The sequence below is a fragment of the Abrus precatorius genome, unplaced genomic scaffold, assembly GCF_003935025.1.
Source record: "Abrus precatorius isolate BTA unplaced genomic scaffold, Abrus_2018 Scaffold2, whole genome shotgun sequence".
Classification (NCBI taxonomy): domain Eukaryota; kingdom Viridiplantae; phylum Streptophyta; class Magnoliopsida; order Fabales; family Fabaceae; genus Abrus; species Abrus precatorius.
This window is the reverse complement of record NW_020874362.1, coordinates 2,593,260-2,607,515: the sequence shown is the minus strand read 5'-3', so window position 1 is coordinate 2,607,515 and position 14,256 is coordinate 2,593,260. Positions and strand designations below refer to the sequence as shown.

General features: G+C 30.7%; 1 protein-coding gene across 1 annotated transcript; it reads right to left on the bottom strand.

Annotated features, from left to right (window-relative positions):
• Positions 1-302: 302 nt before the first annotated feature.
• LOC113858748 (heat shock factor protein HSF24-like) lies at positions 303-3,760 on the bottom strand. Its single transcript, XM_027491494.1, has 2 exons — positions 3,118-3,760; positions 303-1,171 (listed from the first exon to the last, which is right to left on the bottom strand). The coding sequence occupies exons 1-2, from the start codon at positions 3,319-3,321 to the stop codon at positions 548-550; spliced, it is 828 nt and encodes a 275-aa protein (XP_027347295.1). The 5' UTR covers positions 3,322-3,760; the 3' UTR covers positions 303-547.
• Positions 3,761-14,256: the final 10,496 nt, after the last annotated feature.

The following is a 14,256-nucleotide window of genomic DNA, read 5'->3' as shown; positions in this document are numbered from 1 at the left end:
AAAAAGATTATATTATTTATAATCATAGACCTACACATAGGTTAATTCAGTTTCTTCTTGTACTAAAGTAATACGAAAGCAACTTCTTAATTAAAAATCGTTTAGAGAAAATCTTAATGTCATTATCCTAAAATTTGACTTACAAATAAAGTTTTATTCGGCAGAGGATCAACCGGAAAACCTGACGCATAAGGGTAACTTGGGAGTCCCAACTTGGGACAAGTGACGTATCATAATTAAGATTGAGATGATCCAGAAGTCATGTCCCACGCATCAGCGTAATTCGCAAGACCATCAATTAACAGGACGATGCATTTAATTAAGAGTTCAAAACAAACACCATCCACTTAAATTCAATCATACGAATGTTATACACATGATCACCATCATTATTACTATTGTCTACTTTAGTCCTGCAGCTCCTCTGCAACACCAAACCAAACTACAAAAGGCCATCAATTAACAACTATTACCATCTGTGTATATATATAAGAAGAAACGATTAAAAGCCCTATAAAATTCTTAGAGGAACTTCATGAAATGTATCCTAGACAAGAGTCTTCAACTGTTTGGCACCAGCACCGATTGGGTACTCTTCGCGCCCTCTCTTGCGGCAGTTACCATTGGCGGCAATATTCAATTTCTCTTTCTCTTCTTCGCCCTTCAACCAAACACCAAACAGTTTCAAACTCTCTCCTTTCGATTCACACTCACCTACCGCATTTTCTTCGTCATCATCATCATTAGCATCAAAACGCACCGCATCGGGGCTGGACCCACAAGTTCCTTGCCGAGTGATGCGGTTTATCACATCGGGACCCACATTCAGAGAATTCCTCAGAAAGGCCACGAGTTCGTCGCATTGTTTCTTCGCGCGCGCCAGCTCACAGCTCAATTTCTCGTTGTCTTTCTTCAATTTCTCGTTCTCGCCCGATAAATCCGCGCACTGTGTCGTTCCCTCCACCGATCCCGTCGACGTCGAACCCATGTCGTCGCCGCCCGAGTTCGACGCCGAGATCGACGCCGAGATGTTGCCGCCGACGGATTTTCCCGCTGCAGTGGAATGGGGCACCGTCTTCCGCCGTTTGATTTCGACGAGGAGCTCCTTCTGTCCTCGCTTGAAATGCTCGTTCGCGAATTCCCATTTGTCAGGAACGATCTTTCGAAATCCCTGAGTATTCAACGATCAAAACCAAACAAATATTTCATTTATTTGTTTATTCTCAGCAACAAGTTTATAAAATATGAAAAATTATATTTTTTTTAATTAATAATGGGAGACGTCAAGACCTATTGTAAATACACTAGTTTTTGAGAGAGAGAAAAAAGAAAGATACACTAGTCCTTAAAATATATAGATCATATGAAAACATAGAATATATCTTATTAAATGTTTTATATTATTATATTGAATACATTTTTTTTTCATGATATTTTTTTTAATTTTTGACTTCTCAAAATATGTCTATAAACACATACTGAAAACTGTAATTATAAAAGGATAGACTAAATATGGAATAAAAACTACTTCCATTAACGAGTCAATAAAAATGATGAATGTTAAATTCATTTAGATGATTTTTTTTTTCAAAATAAAAAATATTTATCTTTAGTATTTAATTACTTTAATTTAAATATAGAATAAATATGATATCTACTTAAAAAATATATTCTAGAAAAGTTTTATCTCTTTCCATATAACTTCAGCTTAATTATTACTTATTTATATTTGTCTTCATTTAGAATAGTTAGGAAGTTCTTTTTTCTATTTAAGTTCATACAAATTTAGTTTGAAAGAATTAGAAATTGTTGAAATATTGTTATTTGTTATTCAGTTTAAAGTATTGATGTATAAGTTTTGTTAGTGTAAGTAATAATAAGTTTATTTTCGTAATTCATTAAAGCCAACCTGCAATAAAAATGGTGTACAGTGAAATCAATTAAAGAAAATAAAAAGCATGATCCGGGCAATCCGCCATGAGCCCACTGTTATTTTATTCGGAACAGTCGGCACTGTGACCACTTTCAGTTTCGCATTTATATAAGGCAAGTGGCAACTAAATTCGAATCCAATAAAACTAAAAAATAATTATGGATTTCGGCCACCAACCACACTTCCTATATTATCATTTTTATCTATAATTTCATTTATTAAGTAAATAATATCACTCCGTTTATTATTAATAATAATAAATTTAAACTATTAACATGAGCTTTAAAGTTACTTTTAAGCATAATTAAATGTTATTAAAACGCGAGAATTGATTACATAAAATATAATAAATGTTTAAAATAAATTTATTATTTTGTAATTATAATTAATTCTTAAATTTAATTTGATAGGAAATGTTCATTTTGGAATTAGATCAATGCATCAAATAGAAGGCGGGTTTATAGAGGATAAGATTTATTTTATTTCATAAACAGAATGCTTATTATTATGTATTTGCATACTACCCTTGCCTATTAATTTACTCATTTAATTTATTTTCGTTTTCACTTTTCATATTTCCTATTATTTCTTCAAGATGAAAATTCACCAAAATAAATTAATTTAATGTCTGAAAATAATTCCTCCAATTTGGCCACCTAACAGAAACATCTATAGCACGAAGCTTCACGTGCTTTCTACCACACATAAATCGCTTCTTATATTCATACATTTTTTACATGAACCCATATGTGAAGTAATTTTCCAAGAAACATAACATATGGTATGGAAAGTATTTAAGAAAACAAACCACTGATCAAAATTAAACAACGATGCTTCAACAAACAAGAGACAAATTCAAAGCAACCCATCCTATACAATTTATATCAAACTTTTTATATTCGATATATCCCTGGATCGAAAGTTCCACATAAGATTCTAATCCACGCTTTTATGTATTTAAAAATATGCAAAATCACCAAATCATATGGTGAAAAAAAAAAAAAAAAACACGAACTGCTGTATCAACATTCAAATAACAAAACGGAAATTCGTTCACCGAATGGACTCGAAATTAGCATGATTTTATTTTAAGTTCATCATATGTAAACGACACAAAACACAGACAAAGACAGGGAGTTTAGTGTTAAACGCACAAACAGAGGAGGGAGGGAAGAGAGGCTTACATAGGTATTGAGCTGGCGAACGAAGCTGGAGAAGTTGTTGTGCTTGAAGTACTTGGGAAGCAAATCCTTAGCGAAATCGGCGTGTTTCCAAACGACAAAAGTATTGCCAGTTTGGCTCCACGAAATAACGTCGTCGGTGGCAGGATCCTCCACTAACTGATACGTCTTCGTCAAAAACGGCGCTGGCGTCGACCGCTGCGACATTTCTTCCCGATCTACCCCTTCACCTACCTCACCAATTTACTCTCTTTTAAAAAATAAAATAAACCTATGCTTTTTTTTTGTTTCGTTTAAAAAAAAAGGAAGAAGAAAAGGGGGTTGTGATTTTAGCAATAAGAACTAAAAAGGAGAAGAGCTGTTAAGAACTCCCAGGTCCAGCAATAGAAGCCAAAGAGGAAGAAGCGAGAGTGGAAGGAGGTGCGTCGATCAGAATCCATTGGTCCAAAACAGAACCAGGTGTGTGAAATGAAATACCATAACTTCCAAGGGGAAAAGGGAAAGGTCAATAGTTTAGAGGGTGATGGTGATAAATGATGACAATGTTCTGGATTTCTGCAAGGGACTATTTTATATATACGCACGCACGCAAGAAGGCCGAACCAACCCAACCCCCACCCCCCAAATAGTGACGTGGGTTCTAGAAAATTTTAGATGCACTCAAGTCTATAATTACAATCACCACGATGAAACGACCCACTCACGGTGATTCTTGTCCCTAGACCTCTTCACTACACCCAATAAACTTCTTTTCTTTTCAATACTAATCGCCTCCAACAACATCTTTTTCATCTTGTATTTATAGATAATATTAAAGCTTTTTTTTTAAATATCAATTGTCATACGATATTTTTTAATTACTATTTTATATATTCTTTTAATTTATTTTTTTATTTTTTTTATTTCACTATCTCTATTAAGCGAGAAAAGGAATTTCATTCTTATTTATCTGTATAGGTAATATTTCAAACAATATTAATTATTATTCTTTCACTTTGTTCATATAAAAATATGATTTTTTTAAATTTAAAATATTAACTTTCATTTAAAAATAATTTTATTTTTTAATTTTTAATATTATAAATATTTATTTATTAAAAAATTATTATTTTAAATATTTAAATTCAGTCCTAATGACTAAAGTGAATAAAATTATAAAAAAATATTATATTTTATTGTATTTTCTAATTAATCGTCATGTTACTTTATAAAATAAATATTACATGACAAAATACATGTATTAATTATTTTAAAAAATATTTAACAGTTTCTTATTTACTGATTAAAAAGATTTATAAGCATAAAAAATGAAATGGTTTATAATTATTCTATAATATTTACATTATTTAATCAGTCTAATAGTATAAAAATGTTAATGAAAAATAAATTAGTAATTTTACAATTAAGTCTAATAAAATAATTAAATTATTTAATTTAATTTAATTTTTCTTTTGAGACGGATAAAAAGAAATAAAGATACAATATATGACTTTTACTATTTATATTGTTATATTTTCAATTTTACTTATATGTTAATGTTTTTTAATAAATTGTCACGTGATGCTTTCAGGCATTAATTTAAATAAATAAATAAAATAAAAGCTATACATATTTATAGTATTCATTAAATGTTATTCATTATTCATTTGTAAATTTTCTACCTTTTTTCATTTTGATGTATAACTTTTATTGTTTTTTACTTTATATAAGTTGTAAAAATTATAAGTCAATTAAAATATTAAATTGTAAGAATAAAAAATTCTATAATATGTATAAATAATTTAAAAAATATTAATTTTGAAAAAATATAATTCCAATCGTCCGCGTCCACGAATATAATACAAGTCATCTATATTTAGTTTACGACTAAGATTTTAGGGAAAAAAAAAAGGTATAAAGAAAGAGAAAGGTTTTTTTTTATTCCTTAAAGATTAATTTAAAACAAGTAATTTTTCTTACATTGAATCAATATCATTAAATTAAATTATTTTAAATAAATAAATAAATAAATTATATTACTAATTTTAAATTTGATAAATTTAAAAATAAATGTATAATATAAAAAAACTATAATAAAAATAAATAATTTCTAAAAGTATTAAAAAACACACTTATTCAAGCTCAAAAGTCGAGAATAGTGAGATAAGATCTGCATACATTTACTTTAAAATTGAAATTATATATAAAGAAAGAGAATCAAGCATTTACTAATGTGCTCCTAATTTAATAGCAAAAAAAAAATGTGCTCCTAATTTATAGTCTCATATTATTTTATACATTTTTCATGCTGTGTTATTTTACTTTACTTTCAATTAAATTATCCAGTCTTTTTTATTAATTTTATTTTAATCATATAAATATATATATTTGAAAAGAGTTTAAGATTTTATATTTTTAATTTTTTATTAGTATTATTAACAATATAATTTAAATGTAAATAAAACAAAAAAAATATAATTATAGAGTTTAATTTAAATAAAAATTAATGATTTTTTTATAATTATTTTAAAATTCATATCAGAAGTAATTTAATTAGTTAATAGTGTAAAAATATTTACATTGACAATGTCTCAAAATTAAACTCTTTTACTAATTACTAAAAGACACTCTAACAATAAAAAAATTTAAATATAAATATAAAAAATAAATTTATTCATTTTCTCTAATAATTTACTCTCATCTACAAATACTTTCTATTTTATATTCACACACATTTTCCATTTGCAGATTTAAAAGAAATAATAAAATTTGAAATATTTTTATTCTTTAATTGACTTAACATCATTAATTGTGAATAAAGCAACAATCCAGATCTTTATTCCTTGAAATCACACTTTTAAATTTGTAACCATATAAGTATAATTTATTAAGAAGTTTATTTTAAAAATAATTTAATATGAACATAATAGTTGAAATAATATAAAATATAGTTAAATTTTCTTAAATCCAACTATTATAATTATTAAGTGGCTATAGTTGTTTTAAATTTAGATAAAATATGATAAAATGCATAATCAAATTAATTTTAATCATCACTGAGCATTTAGATAAATTAGTAGAAGTAATTCTAACTTAATTTATGGTGGCAACTGGCAAGTTCAACTTTTAACAACCAGGTTCTAACACAAAAGGTTAAATTAACAAGGGCCAAGAACTATGCACGTTTTTAAGCAATTGCTGTGGTCGTATTTGGTTTTCAAATTATTTTTTCATCAGAGGAAGCTACCAAAACCTTTCTCTCTCTGGAAACTTTTTATCAGCCTGTTGTACAATATTTTTGGGTCAAAATTCCGTTATAGAACGTGAGAGTGCAATGTGTATTTTCTATGGACGCGTGAGATTGATATTCTATGTTTTTACTTTTTCAAAGAAAGGAGAAGAGACGAAGAAGAATGGGAAGTTAAGAACGAGTGAGAAGCTTAGCCGAGTGGGTAAGATGACTTTTTCTTTCACTGCAGATTTCCCCCTAACACTTTCCCTTTCTTAATTGCGTGTAGTCTTTGTTATCGCTATTACCAATTTATTATGTACGATGTCTGTCCTCTTTCTTTAATTTCTAGTTCCTTCCCTTCGTCTTGTATTTACACCTTTGTGGCCCTTGTTACAAATAAGAGAATCACAATAACAGCAAAGACGTAAATAAGGTGATATTAAAATACCATTAACGTTTTAAAGAGTTATATCAATCATATATTTTAATTAATTAATAATGTAAAAAATTTTATACTGACAATTATAAAAATTAAACTCAAAATTAAACATGATTTCTTAAAAATAAAAATAAAAAACAAACTTTATGCCTAAAAAACAATTAAAACAATTAAAACAATCAAATCTTAACTACAAAGTAATTTATTGAATTAGTTCAATTTTCAAATTATTATGAACTCAATCTAAATCAAATCATAACTTTTTTTAATGATTGGGTTGAATAATTTTTTTCTTTCCAATCTAAATCAAATTAAAAACATCCTTATTCCGTGTAAAGCTTTCGCCTTTCCTTGCCAAAGTGGGTGAAGGAGTGAGGGATTTTTTTTTCTTTATTTTGTTTTAATAAATTGATATAATAAAAACTATTTATTTATTTTGAAAATTATTATAATAAAAATTATTTATTTATATAATTATCACATATAATTTTTTATGATATTTTTATTTTTATTTATCTAAAAATACATTTTTCATTCTACTTCTATTTTGTTTTCGACCTCTCTTTAGTTTTTTTTCTTTATTTCATTTCTTATCCAAATAGATAGCAAAGTAATTATTATAGAATTAATGTATAATGTATACGTTTTTATATGAGCAAACTTTTTATTTAATTTCTAAAATTATAGCATCAAGTATTTATTCCTTAAAATTTTATAATGTGTTTAATAGTTATTGAAATTAATCTTCGACCATTAATTTTGTACTTCTGACCATCTATCAATAAAAAAATATCTTATACGAATAACTTATTATGTGTAATACACACAATTTTCTTTGTTCAGTTATTGAAGCATAATTTTATAGGTAAGCGAAAAGGATTGGTGGGGATCTAGTAATGGATAACTCATCACTGCACTTCTATTCTAAGACACAAACAGATCCTGATTGAACTATTAGTTTGTCGGCTGCGCAGAATTCGGAGGGTATAGTGTTAAGTGCATTGAAAATCATTTTATGGCATCACCATCATTCACACACATTATTAATTAATTAAGTATATGTTATGAATTTTTATGAATAGATATATATTTTCTTTTTTTTTTTTATATATTTTGTAAAAGTTTAAAAATTATAATTATTTATATAATTTATATTTAAAGAGATAAAACTCTTAAATTATAAATTTAGCCTATAAATTAGGGGTGAGTAACATTTAATTTGATTTTGTCAGGTGTGAGGGGATGAGTCAACGGGTTTTGAAGGTTGACAGTCGGATTGAAACGGGTTAGGCGTTCAACGAGTGATAAGGAACTATGGCGTTGATAGATTGATGGTAATGGTGAGAGATGATACGTGGCGGTGGGTAACAAGGGCGCTGACGTTATTGCAATTGTGAATCTAAAATCACAGATCAAATTTGTGATAAGGGAAAACAAATTTGTGAGGTGGATAGTGGTCACCGGTTAGCGTCCAACTGTGGTGATCGGTAATATTATATATAGTGTGTCTTGCAAAATCAAGTGCGGTGAAAATTGCACTGTGCCTGAGTATATAGCCTTTACACATTCGCCGTTGGCAGCTTAACATTTAGCGGTTTGATTTTATTATATGTTGAACCACTCAAGGGATGAGCATATATGATTTGTTGCACCTAAATCAATAATTCAAAAATTTTGCTAGTTCTTAGTCTGCATGAAAAGGATAAATACTTCCAAATCTAGTCTTTGTACCTACCATTTTGTATGATTGAACATCTCTAGATCGATGCGCTGCTACTTGCCGACTGCTATGTGACGACGTATTACCAACTTCACTAGGCTTTATCAATTCAAGTTGAGCCTTATACTGCTACGGTGTGAGCCATAGATTTGAAGCATCATTATCAACCTTTTCATTTATGAATTCTAACGTTCTTTTCTTCGTCGATTTTGCCAATGGCATTATTAACAATACCTTCATTATAAAACTTGTGACTTGGAGGATTGCCATGTTTCTTATAGCAAACATCCACACTATATCCAGTTCTTCCGCACTACGTGGACATCTTCATGCTTCTTTCATTTCCTCTTCCACGATGAGTATTTATGCGTGCACCTGTCGCATTCACTGTTACTCTGTTCTCATTTGAAACATTAATTTGACGTTCTTGTTGAAGAACGATTGGAAATACTCTAGCCAAAGTAATCTTGTTGACTAAACATTTGCACATTCCTTATCGTTTGACATGTACATTGAATAGGAAATGTACATAGTGGCATAGGCCTATAATTCTCGAATTCCTACTAGAGTGTGTTCTGAGCTTGGTAAAATAATCTGTCACAGATGACGAACCTTGTTTAATGCTGAGGATTTCTTGTTGCAATTCACAAACTCTGATTAAATCGCCTTGTGAAAATCTCCCTTAGATCTTTCCATACATCGATAGCTTTGTCTATATACACTACACTTTGAGTTATTGATTTAGAAACTAAATTTATCAACCACGAGTGAATCAAATTGTTGCAACGCTCTCATACTTCAAAATTCATATCAAAATTGGAAGGGACATGTATCAAACCGTTAAGAATTTGAAATTTATTCTTGATCAGTGCTCTTTTCATCGATATAGCCCAAAGATGATAGTTGTTACCTGATAGTTGTCCTCCATTGAAAACTCCACTATTTGAATTGTTTGAATTCGGGTTTCTCACCATTGTTATGTTGTGCAGCAGAGCTCATGAATAGAGCTTTGATCCATCAATAAACCAATGTACTAATGAATTCTAGTGAATGAAATGCAAACAAACGTTATAAATTCGTTCATATGTATATATAGAGGTGCATAACGTCTCAACTATTCTTGCCTACCCATAGAAATTACATACACATGCATTATATCATATTCTTACCCTTGTAACTAATTAAATACAAATTCTATTATATTAACAACTTGCGACTCTCGATAAGTGAGAACTAAGAAGAATAAAACAAAGAAAAATAAAGGTGAAAACTTTCTCATATAAATTATTACAATAAATATAAAATGTACAGTCTAAAGAATGTCCTAAGAGAATAAGAAGGAATAAAAGATAGAAAACATATTCTTGTACTATTTATAACTCATATTTTAAAATGTTCATTCTATATAAATTTATACAAATTAGAAAAAGATGTGTGTTGGTATGCTGTTGTATTATGTGACATTTTGGCTTGAATCACGTGCTTCTTCTATTAGCCCCCCACAAGCTGGAGGTAGGAAGATATCAACTAGCTACACCTTGGAAAGATTGGTGCCAAAGAGTTGTGGTGAGAGAGCTTTGGTGAAAATATCTGCCAATTGCTTGGAAGAGGAATCAAAAGTAACTTCATGAAGCTAGCTTGACACTTCTCTCCAATAAAATGACAATCAATATCTAGATGCTTTGTCTTTTCATGAAAAATTGGGTTAGTAACTATATGTAAAGAGCACTTTGATTGTCACAGTAAAGAAGGGGTTGTATTGAGTCAAGAACGTGTAAATTCTTGAGAAGGTAATTGAGCCATTGTAACTCACAAGTAGCTGAGGTAAGGGCTCTATACTCAGCTTCAGAAGAGGAACGAGAGACTGTGGGTTGCTTCTTTGTCTTTCAAGAAACAAGAGAATTTTCAATGAAAAAGCAATATCTAGTGATGGAACGTCTAGTATCCACACATGTGGCCCTATCTACAAGAAGTTGAGTAGTGCAATTTCTAGGAAAAAAATAGCTCATTTCCAGGGCATCTTTTTAGATAGCGAAGGACTCTCAACACTACTGTGAGACAATTGCTTGATTTTGTAGACCCAGTTGCAACCAATGGACCATACATGAGAAGGAGTGGTGACTATGTCCCAGGTTTTGTTCATCATCAATGCCTTAATTTCACAATTCATAGCTTTTCTCCAACGCTGATGCTTGACAACTTCTTGGTAACTATATGGTTCAATCTCATATAACAGAGACATAAGATAACGACGATAAGAAGGAGATATGCGATTATAGGCGAGAGAGACCTGGATCAGATGTGACAAGATGATTGAGCAAATTTTTGGGAAGAGAGATCATACCAGTAATCAACAAGATAGGTAGGTGGATGACTGGGTCTGGTTGATAGTCAGAGATAAAGTTGTTCATGGAGTGATGGTGCGGCTTAGGAAGGAGATGAGGTTGTCGAAGGACTAGGTTGTTGTTCAGGAGAAATAGAAATTTCTAGGTTGGGAGATAAAGGCGAAAAAGAATTTGGTAAAGTTGATGAGGATGTGACATCCATGTTGGGTTCAGAATAATGAGGACAGGTGGGAATGATTTGGGCTAAGGGTGATGTATATATTGGATTCGTGTCAACATGTGAGTTTATAGGAAAGGGTGATGGTTTGGAAAAGATAAATTGCATATCATGAAGTATGACATTTCTGGAAATAAAAACTTGTATAGTTTTTACATCTAGGATCATATACCCTTTTACACCATTTTAAAAACTCAAAAATGCCCCTTTGCTGGATCTAATGTCAAAATTGTGATGATAATTATCTATTGATGCAAAACATATGCAATCAAAAACCTTGATGATAGAGAAATCCAATTTCTGTTTATAAAGTAGCTCAAAAGGTATTTTATTTAAAATAACAGGAGAGAAAACACTATTTATTGGGAAAACATGTTTGACAACATAAGATCAAAATTACGAGGAATATTTGATTGGAACATATGTCAATCATTCTTATTGATATTGATACTATATGTTATTATTAGTGATTTATTAAATAGTTCTCCAGACTAATATCTAATTATTTGAACTGAACTATAGGATGACTATGTTCAAAGGCTTGAGGAGACATCTTCTCAGGATTCGGAGTCAGTTGATGAGAATGCTATTTGGTCACAGACAGTGGGTGACCTTTATAAATGTTACATTTATGGTATAAGAGGCCACTTTACAGACTCCATGTCCCCTGCATCTGTCATCAGAGATGCCCCTTCTCTTGCACCTGAGGAAATGGAGGACATGGTCCGCACTCAGGTCCATGCCCTCAATGAAGAACTCCGGAAGCAGAATGAGGAGATGTGGAAGAGTAAGAAAAGTGCATGGAAGAAGAAGTGGGCAAAGAAAATGGAGAAGAAGATAGAGAAGAAGGTGGCATTGAGGATGCAAAGGGAGGTCCAACAGCAGATGAAGCAACAACATATGCAAATGCAGCAGACGCATGCATATTTTGAACTCATGAGAGCAAACAACTCCACACCTCTTTCTCCTGCTTCACCAGCTCTAACACCACCGGTTTTTAACTCTATGCATCATTCTTCTTCCAACTCCTCATCTACTGATGATGATGCTCCTTCAGATGATGAGCATACTGATTATTCATGATGAACACCTGTATTTTATTTCTAACAATATTTATTTGGATATTTTTTTCTTCATTTGTAATGACATTTAAATTTTATATTTTATAAATCATTTTTAAATTTTTAGATGCCCAATTTGTAGTTTTTATTATGTTTATAAATTGTGATAATCAAAAACAGGCAGAAATAACTATGTATATAAACAAAAAATAATAAAAATAGTAAAATATATCACAGATGGATTATAGATGGATTTTTCATTCTGTAATTTATAGACGAAACGTTCTAGACAAATTTTTTTGTCTGTAATTTATAGACGGATTTTGCCGTCTCTAACTTACAGATGGATTATGAAATTCATCTGTAATTCTTTACCGACAACGATATTACAGACGTTTTATGTTCGTCTGTAATTTTAGAAACTGTCTGTAATAGTTTGAAAATTTGTCTATATGTGCAGGTTTTGTAGTAGTGATAAGGGCCCTAGCAATATTTAGAATATTTTGATATTTTCATTCAACCCTTCTATTTTGTTGAGGAATATAAACACAACTTGTTTGGTGAATTATTCCTTTTGAAGATAAAAAGTCTCATAGGAAAAATTTAGGCTTATTATGAGATTGGATACACTTGATTATGGTTTCAAATTGATTTTTACCAAGGCAACAAAATTCTGTATATATGATTTTATTTCTACCTTTGATTTTAACATGACAATCCAAGTGTATCGACTTTAATAATCAAAGATGGTCAAAAAATATTTATGACTATAAATCAAGGTATTTGAGAAAGATCCCTAAATATTCATATGAATTAAATCAAATATTTTAGAGCTTTGATTTGTACTAAGAGAATAAGTTTTCTTTTTTTTTACTAAATGGCAAACATCACACATTTCATTAAAATGTTTGGAAATAAAAGTGTATTGATCATGTAAAACAATAAAACAATTTCTTGACAAATATTCTAATCTAAAATGCCAAAGGTTAGAGTTGATAATGTTGATGTTGTTGGTAGTGCAATGTAGGTTAGAAAATGATTGCCTTTCTTTGTCAATTACCAAATGATATAGCCCCTCCTTTAGTCTAGCTGAATCAATCATTTTTAACATGTTGACTTCTTGGATTTCACAAGAATATTTAGAGAAGGTTATTACATACTGAAGTGTGAAAATCAATTTTGAAATAGACAAAAGATTGAAAGTGAAATCAGGAACATATAACACATTATATATCTATCACAAAATCGGGTGAGAAATAAATGTTGCCAGAAATTTTGTCTTTAACAATCGAGCTGTTAGGTAAGTTAATGTTAACAAGTTTGATATTTGAATATGTGTGAAAATAATGCAATGAACAAACAATATGGTCTAAGGCTCATGAGTCAATAATCCATAGTGTAGTATGTGATTTTGTTATATAAAGTGTGTGTGTGGTGCAAATAGAGAAAAAAAAGGGGTACCAAACACAGGATCAGAAAAGCAATTTGGACTTGAGAGGGAAAGGATGGCTTGAATGGGCTTGTCATATGGGGTCTCCTCAACAGATCTAGGAGTTTGTTGGAGAAGAGCCATCAATTTTTTATATTGGGCTTGTCTGATGTTTAGCTCAAGTCCATGCGCAGAAGCTTCCTAATAGCTATCTCCTTCATGTGCAAGGGTTTTATTCCCTTTAGTAGTGGTGTTGTTCATAGTGCCTTAAGAACGAGAATGTTGATTCTTGTTATTAGGGTGTGGTCGGCCTAGGTACTTGGATAACCAGGAGGATAGCTATATTTCCCATAGCAGACATCCATTGTGTGTTTGAAGCATCCGCAATGGTCGCATTTTGGGGCAAAGGTGTCATTCTTTTGATAACAAGTATCGATTGTGTCTAAGGCACCCGCAGTAGTTGCACTTCTTGCTTGATGTGGTGGTTTCGATCCCTCTAACTATGGAGCACCACAAATTTTGTTAGAGATGACATTGACAAAGGGATTGACGTCAGTGGAAGCAGACCCTGTGTGCTGTCTCTTATGTTGAATGATCATGGAGAAGACATGGGTTGCAGAGGGAAGATGATCGAGAAGAAGGGTCTGCGATCTCACCATAGAAAAGAGTTCGTCAAGCCCCTTGAGGAATTGAATGATGAAGTCTTGTTGGTGAAAAACT

Excerpts from the sequence above, each read along its gene's own strand:
- LOC113858748 (XM_027491494.1), bottom strand. The coding sequence starts at position 3,321 with ATGTCGCAGCGGTCGACGCCAGCGCCGTTTTTGACGAAGACGTATCAG. Across the intron at positions 1,172-3,117 it reads TTCGCCAGCTCAATACCTAT|GGATTTCGAAAGATCGTTCC; the intron begins GTAAGCCTCTCT and ends TTGAATACTCAG.